This window comes from Delphinus delphis, chromosome 21, assembly GCF_949987515.2.
Source record: "Delphinus delphis chromosome 21, mDelDel1.2, whole genome shotgun sequence".
Classification (NCBI taxonomy): Eukaryota; Metazoa; Chordata; class Mammalia; order Artiodactyla; family Delphinidae; genus Delphinus; species Delphinus delphis.
This window is the reverse complement of record NC_082703.1, coordinates 6,216,436-6,240,934: the sequence shown is the minus strand read 5'-3', so window position 1 is coordinate 6,240,934 and position 24,499 is coordinate 6,216,436. Positions and strand designations below refer to the sequence as shown.

The 24,499-nt window shown below is 39.3% G+C and overlaps 1 protein-coding gene and 1 pseudogene across 2 annotated transcripts in view; one reads left to right on the top strand and one right to left on the bottom strand.

Moving 5' to 3' along the window:
• BAG4 (BAG cochaperone 4) overlaps nucleotides 1–24,054 on the top strand; it is a 31,383-nt gene extending 7,329 nt beyond the window's left edge. The window contains exons 2-5 of one of the 2 annotated variants that reach the window (XM_060001089.1): nucleotides 9,562–9,669; nucleotides 18,111–18,365; nucleotides 19,242–19,496; nucleotides 20,223–24,054. In XM_060001089.1, the coding sequence (XP_059857072.1) occupies nucleotides 9,562–9,669; nucleotides 18,111–18,365; nucleotides 19,242–19,496; nucleotides 20,223–20,714 (1,110 nt within the window). In that variant the 3' untranslated portion in view covers nucleotides 20,715–24,054. The remainder of the gene's footprint in view (nucleotides 1–9,561; nucleotides 9,670–18,110; nucleotides 18,366–19,241; nucleotides 19,497–20,222) is intronic. The other variant, XM_060001090.1, reaches the window with a different exon arrangement.
• Nucleotides 13,655–15,234, bottom strand: LOC132417706 (origin recognition complex subunit 3-like; annotated as a pseudogene).
• Nucleotides 24,055–24,499: the final 445 nt, after the last annotated feature.

The window sequence follows — 24,499 nt, the reverse complement described above, 5'->3', positions numbered from 1 at the left end:
CTTGGCTTCTAAGTCCTTTTGACATGACCCATTGATTTTTGACAGCTTCTTTGATTTCTGGTACAAGATATGCCAGGCTTATTGTATAGTCTGGCCCAGATGTTATAATCAGCCATTCTTTTAAGAAACCTTGTTTTTGTTTTGTTTTGTTTTTTAATTGGAGAATTTTATTTAGAAGCTATATTTGTCAGGATCCAGGCAGGAAAACAGAACCTACACTAGTTCTTTGAAAAGAGAGAATTTGATTTAGGAAATTAGTTAAGTGGGTATTGGAGATCTGAAAAGCTAAAAAGAGAAAATGTAACACAGAAGATAGTTACTGCAGGAAACAGCCTCAATTCCTGCGGCTGGGGAATAAAGAGAAGAGGTTGGGGGTGTGAGAACCTGGAAAGTTGGAAGAATGGCGTGGTATAGCTGGCACCGAGGAGACACTGCCGAGCTGGTGCTGGTACCTGTGAGGGAGTTCTCGGGAAACCAGGAGTCTGCAGACTCTGCTGACTGACGCTGCCCCCAGGTTGAGGGGCTTTGCTGGGCTGGCACTGGCAGGAATGGGAAGCAGGCGAGCAAACAGGCGGGAGCAAGTCCATTCTCCCCTCCTCTAACCTAGTGCCCCCTATTGGCAGAACCAAATAGTAAGCAAGTGGCAAAGAGAAATGTTTGCGGACTCCTGGTCCTGCATCTCAGAGCCAGTTACAGAATGCTGTGTTTGGAGCTGAGGGCCGGTAGCTTAATAACTGGTACAGAAGTTACATTTGGGTGCTAGGTATACTGATTGCTGTTGTGTTGTCATTGCTTCTAAACCTTTTCAATGGACAGAGTTATATAAAATAAGTATTTAAAAAAAAATTTTGTTGGAGTGAAGTTGATTTACAATGTTGTGAATAAGTATTAATATTTTAAAATAGAAAAATAAATAAGTTCATATTTGTGTTAATTCAAATTTAATGTCATAGATTATTTTTACTTCTTAGATTGTATTTATTACTTTTGTATGGAAAATTTTGGTTCCTAACAATATTAAGGTAATTACAAATACTTGTACAATCCTACAATAATATATAAAATAAGTTCAAAATAATGCCAGGTTGCAGCTCTGGCATGACAGCATGAGGAGCTCTGTGGGCCCAGTCCTCAGTGAAACTGGTGAAAAATATTTTTTAAAAACAACCAAATTAAAGTCTCTAGAAATGGTCTTAAGGAATTTAGCAAATGAGGAAAAATTTATTTTAGAAAATTTACTCGAACTCGGTAAGAACAGTGAGATTCTGTGCCATCCTCCACCTCTCCCACCCCCCAACCCCCAGCTCAGTGAGAGAGAAACTCCATTAGCCTGGAGCGGCAAATAAAACAAAGTTTCTTCGCTCCCCAGGTCCCAGTCCTCCTGGGTGGGCAGCACATCGACATTGCTTATCTTGCCCCCAGCTACTATTGCAGAGGCCACGTTCTGGGCAAGTGTGGCCAATAGTGGTGGATCCCACCCATGCCCTGTCCCTACCTGTGGAATGGAGGCTTTACCTTGGGTAGGGCACTGCTGAGAACACTGGGGCTCTGCTCACCCTTACCCTGGCTTGTAAGGCAAGCTGGGAAGGTCTGAGGCTACTGCCCTTTCCCCCCAGATGCTCAGCTTTTAAAGCAGGGGTGTCTCTCAGAGAAGCACACCATTGTCCCCAGCCCAACTGCAGAGTGTAGCTCAGACATTTTATCTGGAGGCAGACGCAGGCTGTAAAACCGGTAGCTCCTAATCTTTTCCCAAAGGAACTGACTTTATTTGCATCAGAATATGGAGAAGCTGAAGCCAAAGGATGTTCTCAAAAACTGTGGAGGGTGTCGTGAAAGGCATTTGGGAGATCAGTAGGTTCACTGCAGATACAGACTGGGCTGCAGGCCAGCCAGTTTGCTGGAGAGAACTAGGGAAAGAGATCGCTGGGAGGGGCCCTCTGGGGTCGGAACACATCTCAAACACTGACTTTGGGAGGTGTCCCTTCCAAGGAGCCCAGATTTGATTGGATCAGTTTGTAGAGCAATTTATGTCCCAAGTAAACAGTAAAGAAATTAGCTGGAAATTTGTGGAGCTTTAACAGCTAGGTGTGGTCGAGGAAAGATCGACATATATATACATCTATGTAATACATATATTTATATATACTCATTAAAGAAATTAAAAAGCTGCATTAGAAAATATTCACTTAATGCAGAAGCAGTAAAGGAAGAATAGAGGAACAAAACCAAACATGAGATATAGAAAACAGAAAAATAAAATGGCAGATGTAAATCCAACTATATCAATAATAACATCAAGTGTGAATAGATTAAACAATCCAATCAAAGACAGAGACTGTCAGACTGGATTGAAAAAAAGAAGATGCAACTATATGCAGTGTGAGATAATGGGAAAATATATATATATATTGGTCTCTGCCCCAGGTTCCTGGCGTAGAGCTCCTGAAACCCTTGTAAATTCCTAAGTCATAAGAGCACTAGGAACATCTTTTGTTCTAGTATTTGGTGTCTGAACCTGGTTCCTGACACAGGGCTCCTATATCCACTGGAGTTTCCTGGGTGACAGGAGTGTCTTTTATACTAATGAGGCAACTCTCGGTGTTTTCATGGATGGCTCCTGGATAGGGCTGGTCACCAGAAAGACCAACTCATGATTAGAAGCTTGGAATTTTCAGCCTCATTCCCCATTCTTTAGAGACTGGAGAGGGGTTGATCATGCCTACATGAGGAAGCCTCCATAAAAATCCCAATAGTATGGGGTTCAGAGAGCTTCCAGGTTGGTGAACACATTCACATATTGGGAGGGTGACACAGCTAACTCCAAAGGGACAGAAGCTCTTGTGCTCAGGACCCTCCCAGACCTTGCCCTATGTATCTATTCATCTGCCTGTTCATCTGTATCCTTTATCATATCGTTTAATAAATTGGTAAACTTAAGTAAGTATTTCCCTGAGGTCTTTGAGCTGTACTAGCAAATAAATCCAAGAGGGAGGAGATCATGGGAACCTCCAATCTGTAGCCGAGTCAGACATAATTTGTGGGTAACCTGGGGACCTACTACTTGCAATTGGCATCTGAAGTAAGGGGTGGGTAGTCTCATGGGACTGAGCCCCTAACCGGTGGAATCTGGTGCTATCTCCAGATAGAAAGTGTCAGAATTAAGTTGAATTGTGGAACACCCAGCTGGTGTTGCAGAATTGCTTGGTGTGGGGGAAACCGCCCCCACATCTGGTATCAGAAGTGTTCTGAGTGTGGTAACAGTGTGAGGATAAAGGAGAAAAGTAGGAGTAGGAGGTTTTTCCTTCTCAGCTGTCTACAGGAGACATACTTCAGATTTAAAGACACAAATGGCTTGAAAGTAAAAAGATGGAAAAATATGCAAACTGTAGCTATAGGAAAGCTGGAGTGGCTATGCTAATATCAGACAAAATAAACTTTAAAACAAAAAATATTACTAGGGGGCTTCCCTGGTGGCGCAGTGGTTGAGAGTCCGCCTGCCGATGCAGGGGACACGGGTTCGTGTCCTGGTCCGGGAAGATCCCACATGCCGCGGAGCGGCTGGGCCCGTGAGCCATGGCCGCTGAGCCTGCACGTCCGGAGCCTGTGCTCCGCAACGGGAGAGGCCACAACAGTGAGAGGCCCGTGTACAGCAAAAAAAAAAAAAAAAAAATATATATATATATATATTACTAGGGATAAAGAGGAACATGATGAAAAGGTCAGTCCATCAGCAAGATATAACAATTATAAATATATATGTACCTAACAACAAAATACACAAAGGAAAAGCTTACTGAAATAAAAGGAGAAATAGACAATTCAATAATAATAGAGACTTCAGTACCTCACTTTCAGTAATGGATGGAACAACTGGACATAAGATCAACAAGGAAATAGAAGATGTACACAACACCGTAAACCAACTAGACCTACCAGACATCTATAGAACACTCCATTCATCAACAGAATATACATTCTTCTCAAGTACACATGGAACATTCTGCAGGATAAACCATATACTAGCCATAAAACAAATATTAATAAATATAAAAGGATAGAAATATACAGAGTATGTTCTCCAACTATAATGTAATGAAATTAGAAGTTAATAGCCGAAAAACTTTGGGCAACTCATAAATATGTCAAAATTAAATAAAACAGTCCTAAAAAAACCAGCAAGTCGAGGAATAAATCAAAAGGGAAATAAAAAAATACTTTGAGATGAACGAAAATGAAGACATAACATTACCAAAACTTACGAGATGCAGCTAAAGTAGTAGTGCTTAGAGGGAAATTTATAGTCATAAGTGCCAGTATTAAGAAAGAAGAATGATCTCAAATCAAGAACCTAATCTTCCATCTCAAGACACTGGAAAAAATGAGCCAACCAAACCTAAAGCAAGCAGGAGGAAGAAAATAATGAAAATAAGAGTGGAAATGAGTTAATAGAGAATAGAAAAACCATAGATGAAATCATTTCAACTAAAGGCTGGTTCTTTGAAAAGATCAACAAAATTGATCAACCTTTAGCTAGATTGAACCAGAAAAAAAAGAGAGAAGACTCAGATTACTAGAATCAGAAATGAAAGAGGGGACATTACTACTGATCTTACAGAAATAAAAAAAGATTATAATGGAATATTATGACTAATTGTATGCCAGTAAATTAGGTACCTTAGATGAAGTGGACAATTCCTAGAAAGATACAAACTACCAAAACTAACTCAAGAAGAAATAGGAAATCTGAATGGATCTATCAAATATTTAAAGAACTGACACCTATTCTTCACAAACTCTTCTAAAAAAACAGAAGAGGAGAGAATACTTCTAAACTCATTCTGTGAAGCCATTATTACCCTGAGAGGAAAACTAGGCAAAGACATCACAAGAAAAGAAAATACAGACCAATATCTTTTATGAATATGGATGTGCAAAAATCCGCAAAAAAACCCTAGTGAACTGAATCCAGCAATGTATAAAAAGAATTATGTACCATGACCTAATAGGATTTATTCCAGGAATGCACGGTTGGTTTAATATCTGAAAATCAATTAATGTAATACACCATATCATTCAAATAAAAAACAAAACCCCTATGATTACCTCAATAGATGTGGAAAAAGCATTTGGCAAAATCCAAAACGTTTTCATGATAAAAACACTCTAGGAATTCAAGGAAATTTCCTCAACCTGATAAAAGACATCTGTGAAACACCCACAGCCAACCTCATATTTAATGATGAAAGACTGGATGCTTTCCCTTAAGATCAGGAACAAGACAAGGACATCTGCTCTTGCCACTTCTATTCAGTATTACACTGAAGGTTCTAGCAAGGGCAACCGGGCAAGAAAAAAATTAAAAGGCATACATAACCTATATGTCTACATGGAATAGAATTGAGAGTGTCTATGGTCAGCTGATTTTTTAAAAATTTATTTATTTTACTTATATTTATTTTTGGCTGCACTGGGTCTTTGTTGCTGTGCGTGGGCTTTCTCTAGTTGTGGTGCGTGGGGGGCTACTCGTCGTTGCGGTGCGCGGGCTTCTTATTGCAGTGGTTTCTCTTGTTGCGGAGCACAGGCTCTAGGCATATGGGCTTCAGTTGTTGTGGCTCACGGGCTCTAGACCACAGGCTCAGTAGTTGTGGCACACAGGCTTAGTTGCTCCATGGCATGTGGGATCTTCCCGGACCAGGGCTCAAACCCGTGTCTCCTGCATTGGCAGGCAGATTCTTAACCACTGCACCACCAGGGAAGCCCATCAATTGGTTTTTAACAAGGATGCTAAGACCATTCAATGGAGGGAAAAGTCTATGGCACAACATATGGTACCATGACAACTGGATAGCCACATACAAAGAATAAAGTTGGACCCTTACACCATATGTAAAAATTAACTCAAGGGACTTCCCTGGTGGTCCAGTTGTTAAGAATCCATCTTGCAATGCAGTGGACGCCAGTTTGATCCCTGGTCAGGGAACTAAGATCCAACATGCTGTGGGGCAGCTGAGCCTGCGTGCCACAACTAAAGAGCCCGAGTGCCACAACTACAGAGCCCATGCACTCTGGAGCCCACAACTAGAGAGGAGTCTGTGCGCCACAACAAGAGAGAAGCCCATGCGCCACAACGAGGAGCCGGTGTACCACAGGGAAAGATCTCACGTGCCGCAGCTAAGACCCGATGCAGCCAAAAAATAAATAATATTTAAAAAATTAACTCAAAATAGGTCATAGACCTAAATGTAAGAACTAAAACTATAAAACTCTTAGAAGAAAACATAGGGATAAATCTTCATTTCTTTGGATTTGGCAATGGTTTCCTAGATAAGACGCCAAAAGCACAACCAACAGAATAAAAAATAGACAAATTGGACTTCGTCAAAATTAAGAACTTTTATAATTCAAGGGACACGATCAAGAAAATGAAAAGGAAGAAAATGCTTGCAAATCAGATATCAGAAAAGGGACTTGTATCTAGAATATATAAAGAGCCCTTAAGACTGAACAACAAAAATATAAACAACCCAATTTAAAAATGGGCAAAACATCTGAATAGACAGTTCTCTAAAGAAGGTGTGCAAATGGCCAATGAGCACATGAAGAAATGCTCAACATCACTGGTCCTCAGGGAACTGCAGATAAAAATCACAGTGAGATATGACTTCACACACACTAGGATGACTATAAAAACAAGCAAAACCACAGGAAAAAACAGGTATTGGTGAGGAGGTGGAGAAATTAGAACCCTTATACTTAGCTGATGGGAATATAAAATGGTGCAGCTTCTTTGGAAAACAAATGCCAGTTTTTAAAATTGTTAGAGTTAACTGTATGACCCAGCAATTCCGCTTCTAGGTATATAGCCAAGAGAACGGAAAACATATGTCCACATAAAATGTTATTCGTGAATGTTTATAGCATCATTATTCATAATAGCCAAAAAGTGGCAACAATCCAAATGCCCAGAATGGATAAGCAAAATGTGATATCTGTATACAATGGAATATTTTTTGGCTACAAAAAGGAATGAAGCTCTGATACATGCTACAACATAGCTGAACCTCAAAAACATGCTAAGTGAAAGAAGCCAGTTACCAGATATCACATATTATATGATTCCATTTATATGAAATACCCTGAGTAGGCAAATCTATGGAGATGGAAAGTAGATTAGTGGTGGTGTAGTGCTGTGGGAATGGCAGATAGGAGGGTGTAGCTAAAGGGAACAGTGTTTCTTTTTCAGGTTTTGAAATGTTCTAAAACTGGTTGTGGTGATGATCACACATATCTCTATGGATATACTAAAAATCATTGACTTCAACAATTTTAAATGAGCGAATTGTATGGTAGTGAATTATATCTCAATAAAGCTGTTAATACAAATAATAATATCAATGTTATGACTAACAGTTCCCTAGTGGATGCAGTTTAGGTTTCTTTGCAGTTCATCTGGTCTTTAGAATATATTCCACTAAGTGTGTACAGTCAAAGTAAGATGATGCAAAAGTCATTAGAAATAATTCTTTTTTCCATATGGTTATGTTACCAATTTGATGTTTAGTTATCTCATCAGTTGATTTTTCCTGTAGTAAAACACAACTCCAAGAGTCGCGGCTTACAACAATGAATATTTATTTCTTGCTTTTATTCTGTGATGTCGCTGCAGGGGCTCATCTCCAGGTTCTGGGTTGGGTTCAAGTTTGTTCACGTGTTTTGTTCTGGGACTCAGGCTGAAATGACAGCTCCTACATGGGATATGCTAGCCCACGGTGGAGGGCAGGAGTGCAAATGGGTTCCTAGAATTTGCATTAATTCCTAAATCCTTTGTTTAAAACTGGCATGCTGTCACTTAGCCATATTTGTTTGTTTTGCATACAAGTTTAAATTACATTTTAAAAATATGTGAATTTATACCTGTTCCTCCAATTCGATTCATATTAAGTATAACATGAGATAAAGTTATCAGTTGAAAAATGAGGGGGTAGGATAAGAGAATACTGGAGATTTGAGGGGACAAGAAGGTGAAATAGTTGTTGTGTGAGTGGGATGAACATACTGAGGAAGTGTGGTGTAGTTGCTAGGCAGTGCTGAGTGTCTGCTTGTGTGAAACCAGAGAGCTTGTGTTTCTCTGCACCGATATTTAGGTGAAGTACAGATGTGGAACCAGTGGATAATTGGGTTTAAACTGGGTTAGGTTTTTGCAGGTGAGAACATCCGAGGGAAAGAGTGGTAAGGGATTTAAGGTGTTGAGAAGCTGAGTAAGGAAGGAGTGAGGACAGGGTGGGTGGAGAGGTAGTAAAAATGTGTGGGGTACTTCGGAGGATCAGTAGAAAAGGACAGAAACCAAGGAAGTTCTGGGGATTTAGGTGTTAGTTCACCACTGCTGGAGTGAGTCAGCTTCAACTCTGGTCTTTTCACCTCTTTAATTAAGATTCAAATTCTTGGTAGAGAGAAATCAATTAATTAGTCAAATACCACTTAACCGGGGGAAGCGGGGGGATTAGTCAGGGGAATTTGCCTGATTGAGAAATTTGGTTGTTAGGATCTGAAGTTGCTAGTTTCTATATTGCTCTAGTTGCTGTATTATGTAAGGGAGATGTTACTTGCCCAGCTTGTATAATGTCATGTGGAATAATTGCATGCTTTGAAAACAAAGTATTATGAAACTGGTAAGTAGTGCAGTTAAGCTCAGATGGTGATAATTAAATTCTCAGAGACTACAACTGCCAGTGAATTTCTTTGTGAAACCATATTTGAAGATTTGAAGATCCTCTTTAAGCTTAAAATTAAACTATAAAGCTCAGAGCAAAATAACTCAACTTATGGGATGACAAATGTATATATTAAAACAGCCTGAAAAGTTTTGAGTTGATCTAGTTTCTTGTCAGAGTGTATTGGCTTATTGAAAATGATGACACTAACTTTTTGAGGTGAAGTGAAAGCTGTAGAGATTAATGCCGTAGCTAGATTTTCTCCTTGGAGTGCTAATTATTCTACGTAATTCCTGATTCCGAGTTAGCTGTGGGCTGCCAGCAGAAACCTTAGCCATAGCAGAAAGTAGAGGAATATGAAAAAACTAGGGTGTGGCCAGGCAAAGAAGTTGAGTATTGAAGGTGTATGCATTTTAAGTAAAGTTTAGTATTAAAATATTACTTCAAGTTTCAAAGTTGTTGAGATAGGTAGATATTATACTACTCTTCTTAACACTGGCAAAGAACTACAATTGTGCTGCACTAATTAAATTAGTTAGTGATGGCTTAGTGATTGGAGAGAGATAAAGGAATTGAATGTCTCTGGTTTTGCTAATTAACTTGACATAGTAGATATATCATTTGTTATAATTGGCATTATGCACAAGAATAGTCAATATTTGCTTTGTTCTAGGGCAAGTGATTGAGCATGTATCTGCATCAGTTTTAATAATGACTGATTTTAGAGTGGGGTTCCATTGCTTTTTGTCTATTGCCTATTTTTTTTCGATACTTATACCTGCCTCTATCAACTTTTCAGAATGATGTAAGGATGTTAGTAAAAGTGAATCTATTTTCCTTTTTGTCCTAGGAGCAGCCACCATATCCTAGCTACAATTCCAACTATTGGAATTCTCCTGCCCGACCTCGGGCTCCTTACCCAAGTACATATCCTGTAAGACCGGAAATGCAAGGCCAGGTAGGGTCTAAAATTGACAGACTTTCTGAATTTTTTCTTAATGAATCGATTTATTTTCAGAACCTGTGGAGATTTCATAGTGAGGGTGTGTGGGCTTTTGTTATATAATGCACTCTATCTTAATCATTTTAATGTTTTTAGCTCAGAGATAAGGAAATATCTAGGCAGATGCTACCTATAGCAAAGGCAGCTTGATGCATGATAGATTATTTCTCAGGACCTGGAAACAACAAACGCAAAATGTACTTATTTCTAAAAATTTGACCTTTTATGGAGCTATAATTGACATATAACTATATTAGTTTCAGGTGTACAGTGTAAAGGTTCAATATTTGTATACTTTCCAAAATGATCGCCACAGAAGTCTAGTTAACATCTGTCACCATACAGTTACAAAGTTTTGTTTTCTTGTGATGAAAACTTTTAAGATATACTCTCTTAGTAATTTTCAAATATTACAGTACAATATGTTAACTATAGTTACCAGGCTGTACATTACATCCTATGATTTACTTATTTTATAGCTGGAAATTTGTACCTTTTGACCCCCTTTACCCGTTCCTGCACCCCAGCCCACTGCTCCACCTCTGGCAACCACCAGTCTGTTTTCTGTATCTATGAGTTGGCTTTTTTTGTTTTTTTTAGATTCCACATATAAATGAGATCTTATGGTATTTGTCTGTGTCTGACATTTCATTTAGCATAATGCCCTCAAGGTCCATCCATGTTGTCCCAATGGCAAGATTTCCTTCTCTTTTATGGTTGGATAATACTCCATTGTGTGTGTGTGTGTGTGTGTGTGTGTGTGTGTGTGTGTGTGTGTGTGTGTGTATATCACATTATCTTCATCCATTCATCCAGTGATGGACACTTAGGATGTTTCCATGTCTTGGCTGTTGTAAAATAGTGCCGCAGTGAACATGGGGTGCAGATATCTTTTCGAGTTAGTGTTTTTGTTTCCCGTGAATATATTCCCAGAAGTGGAATTGCTGGATCATATGGTAATTCTGTTTTTAATTTTTTGAGGCACCTCCATACTGTTTTTCACAGTAGCTGTACCAGTTTCCATTCCTATCAACAGTACACAAGGGTTTCCTTTTCTCAACATTCTCATCCAATACTTATTTCTTGTCTTTTTGAGAATAGCCATTCTAACTGGTGTGAGGTCGTATGTCATTGTGGTTTTGATTTGCACTTCCTGATGATTAGTGATGTTGAGCACCTTTTCATGTACCCGTTGGCCATCTTGTATGTCTTTGGAAAAATGTCTATTCAGATCCGCTGCCCATTTTTTAAATCAGATTGTTTGATTTTTTGCTATTGAGTTGTATGAGTTCTTTATATATTAACTCCTTACCTTATCAGATATATGATTTGCAAGTATTTTCTTCCATTCAGTAGGTTGCCTTTCTTTCTTTTATTTATTTATTTGTTTATTTATTTATTTATTTATTTATTTATTTTTTTGCGGTACACGGGCCTCTCACTGTTGTGGCCTCTCCCGCTGTGGAGCACAGGCTCCGGACGCACAGGCTCAGCGGCCATGGCTCACGGGCCTGCTCCACAGCATGTGGGATCTTCCCGGACCGGGGCACGAACCCGTGTCCCATGCATCGGCAGGCGGACTCTCAACCACTGCGCCACCAGGGAAGCCCTCTTTTTTTTTTACTTTTTAAATTTACTTATTTAATAAATTTTTTTTTTTTTTGGCTGCGTTGGGTCTTCGTTGCTGGCTGCGGACTTTCTCTACTTGCGGTGAGCGAGGGCTACTCTTCGTTGCAGTGTATGGGCTACTCTTCATTGAGGTGTGCAGGCTTTTCATTGCGGTGGCTTCTCTAGGCGCGTGGGCTCAGTAGTTGTGGCTCACGGGCTCTAGAGCACAGGCTCGGTAGTTGTGGCGCACGGGCTTAGTTGCTCTGTGGCATGTGGGATCTTCCCGGACCAGGGCTCGAACCCGTGTCCCCTGCATTGTCAGGTGGATTCTTAACCATTGCGCCACCAGGGAAGCCCTGCCTTTCCTTTCGTTGATGGTTTCCTTTGCTGTGTAGAAGCTTTTTAGTTTGATGTAATCCCACTTTTTAATTTTGCTTTTGTTTTGTTGCCTTTGCTTTTGCTGTTAAAATTTTTGACTCTTATGACAAATATTAAATTTAAAATATTTCAAGCATTCTGAAAGAGTACAGAAAATATGTACATCTTTTTTTATCTAGCTCCTAGCTTTGTCAGTTTTTAAGTTTCAGATTTTTAAAAAGAAGTAAAATAAATACAGTTGAAGCCCCATATAACACTTCTTTCCATTTCTTAAAGTTATATTAATTGTCTCATATGTGTTTTTATGCTTTTACTACTTGTATATGCATTTTTATAGTATTATTTAACATGATTTTAAACTTGATATGAGTGGTTTCATACTAGCATTCTCCTGCAATTTGCTTTTCTTTAACTCAACATTGTTTTTCTCTTTTCTGTTGTACAACATATGAGACGAGCATTTCCCTCGTGTATGGAATTGGTGGGTTTGGATACGTACATATTTATTTAATATAGCCAAATTACTTTTCACAGTGGTTGCCAATGAGGAAATGAACTTTTCAATTTCAGCACAAAAGGCAGCTGGGATTTTCATTGAGATTGCATATAGATCAATTTGGAGAGTAGCAGGCATTACTTTTACAGTTAATGTAAGAGGAAGACAGAACCCAAAGTCATGAGTCACAGTTTTTCTCAGCAATGTTAATTTGTCTGATTTCATCAGTTGTTCCTATTGATAAAGATTATTTTTGGGGACTTCCCTGGTGGCGCAGTGGTTAAGAATCCGTCTGCCAATGCAGGGACACGGGTTCGAGCCCTGGTCTGGGAAGATCCCACATGCTGCAGAGCAACTAAGCCCGTGAGCCACAACTACTGAGCCCATGCGCCACAACTACTGAAGCCCAAGCTCCTAGAGCCCATGCTCTGCAACAACAGAAGCCACCGCAATGAGAAGCCCGCGCCCTACAATGAAGAGTAGCCCCTGCTTGCCTCAACTAGAAAAAAGCCACATGCAGCAACGAAGACCTAACACAGCCAAAAAAAAAAGGGAGTCAACATATTTTTTTTAAAAAAGATTATTTTTGGAGGTGACATTTCCCCCCCTTAGATAAAGGCATTTATTATATGTGTATATTACATATATTCAAGAAAGATTCACTTTTAATTTAGGGATGACTTTTTGAAAGCAACAGCAATAATCTGAGAGAGCTTTTAGATACAAAAATTGTTGGATTCTGGGCTTCCCTGGTGGCGCAGTGGTTGAGAGTCCGCCTGCCGATGCAGGGGACACGGGTTCGTGCCCCGGTCCGGGAAGATCCCACATGCCGCGGAGCAGCTGGGCCCGTGAGCCATGGCCGCTGAACCTGCGCATCCGGAGCCTGTGCTCTGCAACGGGAGAGGCCACAATAGTGAGAGGCCCGCGTACCGCAAAAAAAAAAAAAAAAAAAAATTGTTGGATGCTAAACCCAAAGGTATCTATACATATGCTTGTATGGGATTAGCACACGTGTATTTTCTGGTGAAGCATCACATGGGGATTATACATTTATCTTCTGACCAAAACAGACTCCTGCAGTGGTATGTAGATATGACCGGTTTCCTTTTTTAAAAATTGAATGGTTTCACTCCTTTGCCTTCTATCTGCCGCCTCATGTTAGCTTTGCCACATGATCAGTCTTCTCTTATAGACCGGGAGTGCGTAATTTCATGCACTTTCCCCCGGTAATGTGGAATTTATATCCGTTTCTTCAGAACTGATGGATGTTGGGAGGGCCCCTGAGCAGTCCCCAAAGCTGATTAGCCTGTTGTGTTCAGGTAAAGTCTATGTGCTACGCAGGAACAGGGGAGAGTCTTTGAAATACAGCTTTCCTCATTTTCAGCTAATAGTAAGGATTGTTGAGGAGCATGTTGGACAGTCTGTGGAGCAGGTTTAGGCAGTATGAAGTAAACCAGCTCAGGACAGAAGATTTGGGCTCACCAGACTGTTGATGAAATTCATGTGGTATTTTCTGAGTTCTTCAAACTAAGATTGCTTCTTATTTTCTTTTAACGCCTTCATTTGCATCAAAGACTGTCTTCTGAAGCCCCAGTAGTATTTTCTTTCTCTTTGGCCTCTGTATCAGGGCTTTGAAGCTGGGCCAAGAACGCCTTTATTTTCTTTGCTATGCTGCCAGGCTACTCTTCAGAAGACTTAAAAACTTTGAACGGTTCTGAACTATGATCATAAGCTCATCCTTAGTCAACGTCTGTAGCAACTGCAAGGCTAACATATGTTCTTCCAATGCTGATCGTTTGTAACCATGCATGTTGTAGCTCTGATCCATTGACCCAGTGGGTACTTGGGAAAAGCATGATAAATACACAGCTTCTCTAGTAATGATTGTGGTCGGGTGTTTTTGTTTAAAATCCTCTCTTTGGTCATGAATGCAACTTGTTTTTCTAAAGCTTCTTTTCCACGTATCTAAAGGATGAAAGACGGATGTTTTCACATTGATTTTCTGATAAAGAAGCTAATTCTCTTGGGTTCTGGGAGATCACACCACAGAACACTGAGTGCCTGGGAATAGAAATGCTCTAAGAAACAAAACTGAAGTCCTCTTATAATGTTATGAATTGAGAAATCATGATACAAAAGGACTTTCATCAGAACCTATAACACCTTTTCATTTAATTTAAAGGGGACCTGGGTTGTAAAATACAGCTTATTAAGTACTGTGGTTTGGAGCTCCTATGAGACAAAAATTGGAATAGTTCTATAAGGAGAGATACTGCATGAGGAAGTAACCAGTGGATGATAATAGATTTGGCAATTCCAGAAATGAGTATTAGTAGAAACTCAAGTTGATGTCGACTGCTGATAATTGTGAAGTCTTGGAGTACTTTTGTGGTGAAGCCTTCCATGTTTTTCAAGATAAGCACAGCAGGAAGAATTGTGGTCTTGCTAATGGAAAAAAAGGTTTTTTTCCCACTTGGATTGGGTCTGTTTGCTGTTTGATATTCATGTATCAAATGGAAAGGGAATCCGTTGAACAAGTGTATTACTTTCTGAGTGAGAGACCTGATCAGTTTTCTCCTCTTTGGATTCTACATCTATAAACAGTCCGTCAATTGTAAAACCAACTTTTGGAAGAAGTGTTACCTCCTGGATAATCTTTAGCTTTTGCAGTCAGACATCATATGATGTGACATGATTTTGACTTTTAAATGCTAAGTCATATTTACATTTACCTCTAGAACAAGAGCAGCACTTGGGATATTTTTTGAGTTTTAAGAGCTCCAGTCTCTTGATTTCTTCTGGAATCCAGAATGAGACTTCTACAGAAATTCAATGACTATCAAAGATTTTGTTTAATTCTTCTTTCAGTTGCTCAGTTTCAGATTTTCTGTTGCCATGTCAGCTGACAAGTTTCAAGTTTCACAGCTTGCTATCCTTAGATACAAGTTTCCCTTCATGAAAATAGTCTACTTGGACATAGATGGAAGTAGCTATGGTCCAAGCAGCCCACCAGTTTCTAGACATACTTGAGATTTCATGACTTTTTTTTTTTTTTTTTTTGGCTGTACCTCACTGCATGCTGGATCTTACTTCCCCAACCAGGGATCGAACCCGTCATGACATTTTTTTTTTTTTTTTTTTTGTGGTACACGGGCCTCTCACTGTTGTGGCCTCTCCCATTGCGGAGCACAGGGTCCGGACGCGCAGGCTCAGCGGCCATGGCTCACGGGCCCAGCCACTCCGCGGCATGTGGGATCTTCCCAGACCGGGGCACAAACCCGTGTCTCCTGCATTGACAGGCGGACTCTCGACCACTGCGCCACCAGGGAAGCCCAACCTGTCATGACATTTTTAATAGCATATTTTTTTTACTATAAAATACAACTTTATTACTAAACACTTGGGAGATAAAAGGGAGAAAAAACACTAATTCTGTCATCCTAATATATCCATATTTTGGTAAATTTGTTTTCAGCCTTTCCCCTATCATATTTACACAGCTTTACATTTGTCTTTTAATATGACAACTCATTTTACATATGCCTTTTAATATGACTTTTCATTTATCGTATGTACTTTACATGTTATAGGGTGAAATAACAGAAACTTTTTTTTAATAGTAAGGAAATTTTCAAACATAATCCAAAGTAACGAGAATAGTGCAATAATCTCCCATGTACCCATTACTCAGCTTCAACAAGTATCAATACATGGCCATCATGTTTCATTTATATATCCTTAGAGTATTTTGAAGCAAATTCCAGACATCATGTTATGTCTTTTGTAAATACTTAAGCATGTATCTTTAAGGTATAAGGAAGTTTTAAAGATATTACCGCAATGCCATTATTAAAACTTAAAGGAAAAAAACCCCAAATAATTCTTTGATATCATTAGATGTCTGGTCAGTTCTAACAGTGAGTTTTTTAAAATTAATTAATTAATTTTATTATTTATTTTTTTGGCTGCGTTGGGTCTTCGTTGCTGTGCACAGGCTTTCTCTAGTTGTGGTGAGTGCGGGCTACTCTTCGTTAAGATGCGTGGGCTTCTCTTGTTGCGGAGCACAGGCTCTAGGCACGCGGGCTTCAGTAGTTGTGGCACGATGGCTCAGTAGTTGTGGCTCGCGGGCTCTAGAGCGCAGGCTCTGTAGTTGTGGCGCATGCGCTTAGTTGCTCCGCGGCATGTGGGATCTTCCTGGACCAGGGCTCAAACCCGTGTCCCCTGCATTGGCAGGCGGATTCTTAACCACTGCGCCACCAGGGAAGTCCCTAACAGTGAGTTTTTAAGACAGAGTAAAATTTCCTCAATGAATAACCAGTAGTCTACTTAATCATTCCATCAGTACAGGACGGTTAGGTTGTTTATAATTCTGCGTGATGGTGAATCATGCTGTGATGAACAAATTCATGCCTATAATTTTTTCTCTAGTTGAATAATTTCCTTAGGAAGGATTTCTAGGATTTGAATAACAGTACAAAAAGTCGCATGATTTTTTTTTTTAATCTTAAGTCTTCAGCTGTATATGTTGCATAAGGGATTGTTTGGTTAGGCACAGCAGCCTGTAGGCAGAAGACTTGATTAGCCTCACAGTGGCTGCTCCAGGAATGCCTGGCTGGATTTTCCCTCACCCCGTCCCTGCACGGAATTCTTTGGCCGTGTGGTGATAGTAGCCTGTCTTTTATCCTCTTGCCATAAAACTGTGGCTAAGAATTTATTTTCCACAGAATTATGCCCTCCTTCCCACTTCAATCTATCCCTCTTTTTGTTGTGGTAGATTTGGCATCAAATTTAAATTTCATTTTCTTCAGTCATTAACAACTGTAGAAGATATCAGGATTCTTTTTTTTTTTAAATTGAGGTATAATTGACATATAGTTAGTTTCAGATGTACAGCATAATGGTTCGATATTTGTATACACTGTGAAATGATCACCATGATAAGTCTAGTTAATATCACAAGATTCTTATTCTTCTACCTAAAATGGGAAAGATTGTCTAGTTTTAGAAGGATGAGTCCAGGAAAACTTGATTCTGTTTTTACCATTTTAACAAGGTAAAGTAGAAATTAATAGAAAACGCTAAGGTAATCGTTTAGAGTTTAGCTTTAATCTTGTTTGGATTACTAAACTGAGGATTCTGGGTGTCAGTAATAGTCTGGATAGGTGACGTAAAACTGCAGTAAGCAATATATGAGGAATTTGTCTCTGTCTGCTGTTATCATTTGGGGAAGCAGAGTAGGCTGGTATCAATACAAAGCACATGGGCTTGGAGTCAGATCTGGGTTCGTTTCCTGACCTTGCCACATTAATACTAACAACAATTTGTATTGTAAAAATTGCAAATCATTGAGCATACTACGTGCCAGACACTATACTAAGCATTTTATATATGTCATCTCATTAATTTTTACAATAACCCTGCAAGATATGTTTATGATTTCCATTTTCCTGCTGGAGAAACTAAAGCTCAGAGAGGGTAAACACAAAGCCAATGGCAGGGCTAGGTCTTTCTCTGTGGTCTTTTTTTCTTTCTGTTGTATTATGGTTACTTTCTTCTTTCTCTCGCCATTCTCCCAGGTTTCCCGGAACACCCTCTTCAGTTTGTGGGGACAAGTTCCCTGCCATTAGGTGCAATTGTTAGGTGCACTTATGGAAATGGCTGAGAAGCACTAAAGGCCATCACTTCATCCTTCATCACAATATACCCATTGTTATGACAAAGACTCTAAGGTGATAATCTGAGTTTAATATATGTATATGATTATAATATATGAAAGAATACCTCAACGGTTGCTTAGGTAGTTCATATTTTCATTAGTTACTGATCTCCTTTCTTCTCAAAGTTTTTGAAGTGAGGGCATTTCAGCTCATCTACTCATTCATGTTTTTTTTCTCCCAACTTTGCTTTTTTATAGAGTTTGAATTCTTATACAAATGGAGCATATGGCCCACCATACCCCACTGGCCCTGGGACAAATACTGCCTCATACCCAGGGGCTTATTACACATCCGGGTATGCTCAGACCAATTACTCCACAGAGGTTCCAAGCACTTACCGTTCACCTGGCAACAGCCCAACCCCAGTCTCTCGTTGGATGTATCCCCAGCAGGACTGCCAGACTGAAGCAGCCCCTCTTAGGGGGCAGGTTCCAGGATATCCTGCTTCACAGGTGAGCATTCATCTGTTGTGTTTTTATTTTTTCATATTAATGAATGGTACCAAGTTTTTTTTCTGTTCACTTCAAGAGGTTAGGTTTTTTGGGGTTTTTTAAAAATAAATATATTTATTTATGGCTGCGTTGGGTTTTTGTTGCTGCGTGTGGGCTTTTCTCTAGTTGCTGAGAGCGGGGGCTACTCTTCGTTGCGGTACGTGGGCTTCTCATTGCAGTGGCTTCTCTTGTTGCGGAGCACAGGCTCTAGGCACGTGGGCTTCAGTAGATGTGGCACGCGGGCTCAGTAGTTGTGGCTCGCGGGCTCTAGAGCACAGGCTCAGTAGTTGTGGTGCAGGGGCTTAGTTGCTCCGCGGCATGTGGGATCTTCCTGGACCAGGGCTCGAACCCGTGTCCCCTGCATTGGCAGGCAGATTCTTAACCACTGTGCCACCAGGGAAGCCCAAAAGGTTAGGTTTATATTTTTTAATATTCTATGAATGTTTATTTCTCTGTTCACTTCAAGGAGAGTTCTAGTATGTCTTTATTTGTGCTTCCTTATAGCATAAGGGTCCATTTATTTATAGTATCTGTGGGACAGACTTATGCTGTGGGACAGACTTATGCTGTGCTTCAGCCACTGAAGTTTAGGCCCTATTTTTCTGAGTTTGATGGTCACCAAATCTGCCCCTGATATCTTTGGAACCAAGCTTTTTTAGGTTTGGAGAAAATATTTGCAACTCATTAGAAATACTACAGTTTAGTCCCATAGCAGCTAAGATATACCCTGTTAAGCCAAGAGGAAGCATCTCTGAATCTGTTTACACTAGAATATTTTCATTACTTCTTTAAGTGTCTTTTAGCAATGACCAGTGTATTTCCTTCCTCTCAATCTAGAACCCTGGAATGAGCGTGCCCCATTATCCTTATGGGGATGGTAATCGTAGTGTTCCACCACCAGGACCAACTGTACGATCCCAGGGGGACTCCTGGGCTCCTCCGGGTGCTTATGGCATGGGAGCCCGTTACCCCTGGCCTTCAGCTGCCCCCTCAGCACCACCTGGGAGTCTCTACATGAGTGACAGCGCTTCATCATGGCCAAGCAGTGGCTCTCCTCGGCCACCTCCTTCCCCCCCAGCCCCACAGCCCAAGGTAGGAGGCTTCTAGACGTTGTCCTCTTAATGTCTGGGTAATTAAGAGAGCACAGCGTGGAACTTTTTCTGCATTGGTCTGTGTTAAATGGGGACTAACTTCAAAATGTTGGTGGCTACTACCTGTAACTTTACCTAGCCCAGTTTACTTTTTATTTAAAATAGACTTTATTTTTTAGAGCAGTTTTAGGTTCATTCCTTTTTTTAAACGACAGGAGAATGCTCATTTACTAAATTAGATGTAATACCATTGGTATGTTAGACAAAATCAAAGATCAGATTTTACTACCTCAGTCTCCTGACAGAAGACAAAACCAATGTGAAATTGCATGGTTTTATGAAACCACACACTTGAACATCATTTGCTTGTGGCCAGGTTCCTTTTTAAGATTTGTCTTCAGGTTTTATCTCTTTAGGGGAAAAAACTATCTGATTCCTATTTATTAAGTCACTGGACAGATTGTGAGGTGGTAAGGATAGATTATGAGGTGTTCATGATGATGACCTGTCTCAGGGTAGATTCCAGCCTTTATACTCAGGAATTCTCTGCCTTTTATCTTTTTAGGGCTGTATTCTTCTCAAATGATTAAGGAGGGCCGTCCACTTTTATGGGTGGGGAGTCTTCATGTACCTTCCTGGTCAGGTGAAAGATGTGGGCTAACAAATCTGATGTTGATGGATCTCCATTAAAACAGCTTTTTTCCCCTCTTTGCTCTCCTACTCCAAGGATTCCTCATACCCCTATAGCCAATCAGATCAAGGCATGAACCGGCACAACCTTCCTTGCAGTGTCCATGTCCATCAGTACGAGTCCTCGGGAACAGTGAACAATGATAATTCAGAGCTCTTGGATTCCCAAGTCCAATATACTGCTGAGCCTCAGCTGTATGGTAATGCCACCAACGAGCATCCCAGCAATCAAGATCAGAGTCATAATCTTCCTGAAGAGTGTTTATCTTCAGATGAAGGGACTCCCCCAAGTATTAAAAAAATCATACATGTGCTGGAGAAGGTCCAGTATCTTGAGCAAGAAGTAGAAGAGTTTGTAGGGAAAAAGACAGACAAAGCATACTGGCTTTTGGAAGAAATGCTAACCAAGGAACTTTTGGAACTGGATTCAGTTGAAACTGGGGGCCAGGACTCTGTCCGGCAGGCCAGGAAAGAGGCTGTTTGTAAAATCCAGGCCATACTGGAAAAATTGGAAAAAAAAGGATTATGAAGGGATTTAGAACAAAGGGGAAGCCTGTTACTAACTTGACCAAAGAACTCTTGATTTTGGTTAACTACCCTCTTTTTGAAATGCCTGTTGAGGAGAAGAAGCAATACATTCCAACTTTCCTTTGATATAAAACTTGAAAAACTGGTAAAGGACGTGGAAGAACAGTTGGGTTATGAGTTGTTTTCAGTTTTCAGACCAATGAATGTAATAGGAAGCTATGGAGTTATCAGTATTGCCAAGTAGACTCACCCCTTAAGAAATTTATGGGTATCTGCAAGCTGCTTCTTATCAGCAGGAGGGAAATCCACCTTATGTAACAGGCTTATCAGAAACCTACCGGATAAGACTGGATGTTGTCTGAGACAAACAGGCTCTGTTTTTTTAAACATCTGGATTACTTGTCACATTTTTGTACATTGTGACTGCTTTCACCGTACACTATGTGTGTAAATTATAGCTTGGACTTCAGCCTTCTTGGACCTCTGTTTTGTTTTGTTACTTGTAGTTCACAAATATAGTGTTATTCTCTACTTCTTGGTACATTTTGTAGTAATATGTTTAATATAATTACTCAAGAGACTATACTGACAGCCAGATAGTATGGCAGTTCTGGATGAATTTATATCTTTTCACCACTTGAATATATTGCACTGTGTAGTGAGTTCCTGAGGTAGATTGTCTCCTTTTTTGTATAGATCATTAGGTTAGAGTTTTACCACTTGTATTTTTCATGTTACTATTGGAAGGTTAATTTGGAAATGGCATGGGTATAGGAATGAAAATGGGGCTATTTCCTTTTTTGCTGTCTTAATCGTATTTGGATGAAGAGCCACTTTAAAATTTCCTTTCTTCCCCCTTAATTATCTTTTTACTACAGCTGCTTGCATATGGAGCAGTGTGATGAACACAGATTAAAAATTAAATGCCACAGCACGTAGAAATAATAACTGCAAAAGTAACTGCAAAAGTAATAAATACGACCATTTGGGAATGCTGTTCTCCATCTAAAATATTAGCTTCACCATCAGGATCCCTATGAGGAGATTCCAGCTCAGTGTATCTGCTCAGTTTACAGTAAGAAACGACGACGGTAAAAGAGGATTCATGCTCAGGGAATGAATCAGCCATAGCTAGAGTGGGAAATTGTGTTCTTCTTTTAAAGGTAGATTTGATGTTTATCTTTGTTTCCCTAGAATAAATTGCATAGACAGTATTGCCTATTTTATTAAAAAGATGTTTACCATCACTAATAACAGTCATTTTAGAGCCAGATTTAAGGAAGGGATATTGAAAGGGTCTTAGCTGGATTTGCTCGGGTAGCTCTATGCTATCATGTAGAAGAGACTTAGGTAGATAACTTACTTTTTTCATCTGAAGTGAGTTCCAGTATGCAGTATCTGTTATTGGAAAAACTGCTGTTTCTTAATAAGATATCCAAGTGATTTTTTTTTTCTTGACTGCCAGGCCTATTAACAAGAAAATAAATCCACCAGCCATCTCCTCTCCTTATAAAAAAAAACCAATACAAACATATTATATGACGAGAAAAAGTAAAGTAAAAATACTGGCCGGGCCTTAGGTTGGTATGACTGATTTTATGAGATAATATGGTGACAATTTTATTCTAGGATTTTTATTTTTGGCCTAATATAGGAATGTTACAAAAGGCTTTTCTATGAAAATTTAAAAGTTGTACTTTAAATATTTAGAAGGGGGAGAACCTTAAAGCTAAGTTAACATAAACCAGTGAGACAATGGCTAATACAGGAGAGAACACTATTTTTTAACTGAGTGCCCAAGATACCAATTTCCCTGAGGTCTTGATTTTTTTTATCTATAAATCATACATTATACACACACACATATATATGTGTGTGTGTATGTTTTTTAACAGTTTTTTTTTTTAGTTTTGAGATAATTTTAGACCTCCTGAAGAGTTGCAAAAACAGCGGTTTCTGTATACTCTTCGCTCACTTTCCCTTTGTATTAACATCTTACATAGCTGTAGAACATTTGTCAAGTTAAGAAATTAGCCTTGATATAATGCTATTAACTAAAGTAGAGAGTTTTGAAAGTAGGGATTTTCTAGTCTTTTCACTAATGTCCTTTCACTGTTTCAGGATCCAATCCAGGATCCTGCCTCGCATTTAGTTGTCATGTCATCATAGCGTCCTCCGATCTGTGACAGTGTATCTTGACACCTGATGCGGTAATGTATTTCTGGTGTTATTAACCTTAGCCACTACCTGAGGTGGCGTCTGCTAGGATTCTCTGCTGTAAACTTACTATGTTTTCCTTTGTAATGACTGAATGTTTGCTAGAGATAATGTGAGCTATGCAAATGTCCTGTTTCTGCTTAAACTTTTGCCCACTCATTTTTGTATCCACTGGCAGATCTTGCTTGTTACTACTGTGGTGTTCGAATGTGACTTTGTTTCTCTTATTCCTTCTACATGTATTAGTTGGATTCTTTCTGTAAGGGAGGGCTATTGCTTCTGGATTTATAATTTTAATTATAATAAGATATTCAGGGTAAGTACAGACTTAGAACTTAAAGGTGTAAACCATGTTAAAATGATTCCAAATGCCAATGTCAAGGAAAGGAAAACTAAATTGCAACCTGTGCCAGAAAATATAGTGAATATAAGAAGGAAAATAGTATTCATTTTTTGTGGATCTGATTCAGTTCTTGACTTAGTATTGACTCTTGACTGAATTCAAATTTTTTTTGGTATTTCACATCTGGACTTTTAAAAAGTGTCTAAGTTTAATATTACTTTGGGGATAATTTCTGTCACAATCTTGAATAAAGTTATCCAGATCTGGCATGTTAAACACAGCTATGTTCTCTATAATAAGCCACTATTGTTCCAAATATAAACGCCAATGTAAATATTTAGATGAATTTAAGTCCCAATGAAGTATTAGCAGGATGGGCTGGTCTCTACATTGTTGGTGGGGAATTCTTTTAAGAATTGAAAGAATGGGGTTTTGAAAACAGTTTTGTAGTTGGTTAATGTAATACCATTAGAGGTGGGAAGATTTTTTTTTTAAGTTGAAGAATATAGATTAAATTGGCGTTAAAAAAGGTTTTGGGGGGGGATGGATACTTGAGGACTGGAGTTTTTCACCTTTTTTTCTTTTTAAAAAAGTTATGAGTTTGAAGACTCAAATAATTCTATGGAAGTTAGCAGTTTAAAGAGTCAATTCTGGGACTTCCTGGCGGTCCAGTGGTTAAGACTTTACCTTCCAATGCAGGGGGTGTGGGTTTGACCCCGAGTCTGGGAGCTAAGATCCCACGTGCCTCGCGGCCAAAAAACCAAAACATAAAACGGAAGCAATATTGTAACAGATTCAGTAAAGACTTTATAAAAATGGTCCACATCAAAAAAAAAAAAATCTTTAAAAAAAGTCGATTCTATGAAAAGGATCACTCTCCGGTTCCACTCCCATTTTTCCTTCTACAAAAGTAACTACTTTCAATTGAGTTTTTTAAAAAAATTATCTCCATATTTTTTAAATTACACAGTTGTATTGCTCCCTTTTGATTTATCAATTTTAGGTCATTTCTACCGATTTTCTGTTGTAGAGGATGAAGGTTAGGTCTCTCTGCCTCTACCATACACACATCCCAGCTCTGATCCCTCCAGTTTCTCAATCGACTTACATGGTAATTCTGTTGTACGTTATTATACTATGTAAATGCTGCCCAGAGCTCAGTCATGCAGTAAATTGCTTACTTTTCTTTTCCTGAACAACTCCTTGTTTTCTCTGGAATGAATCAT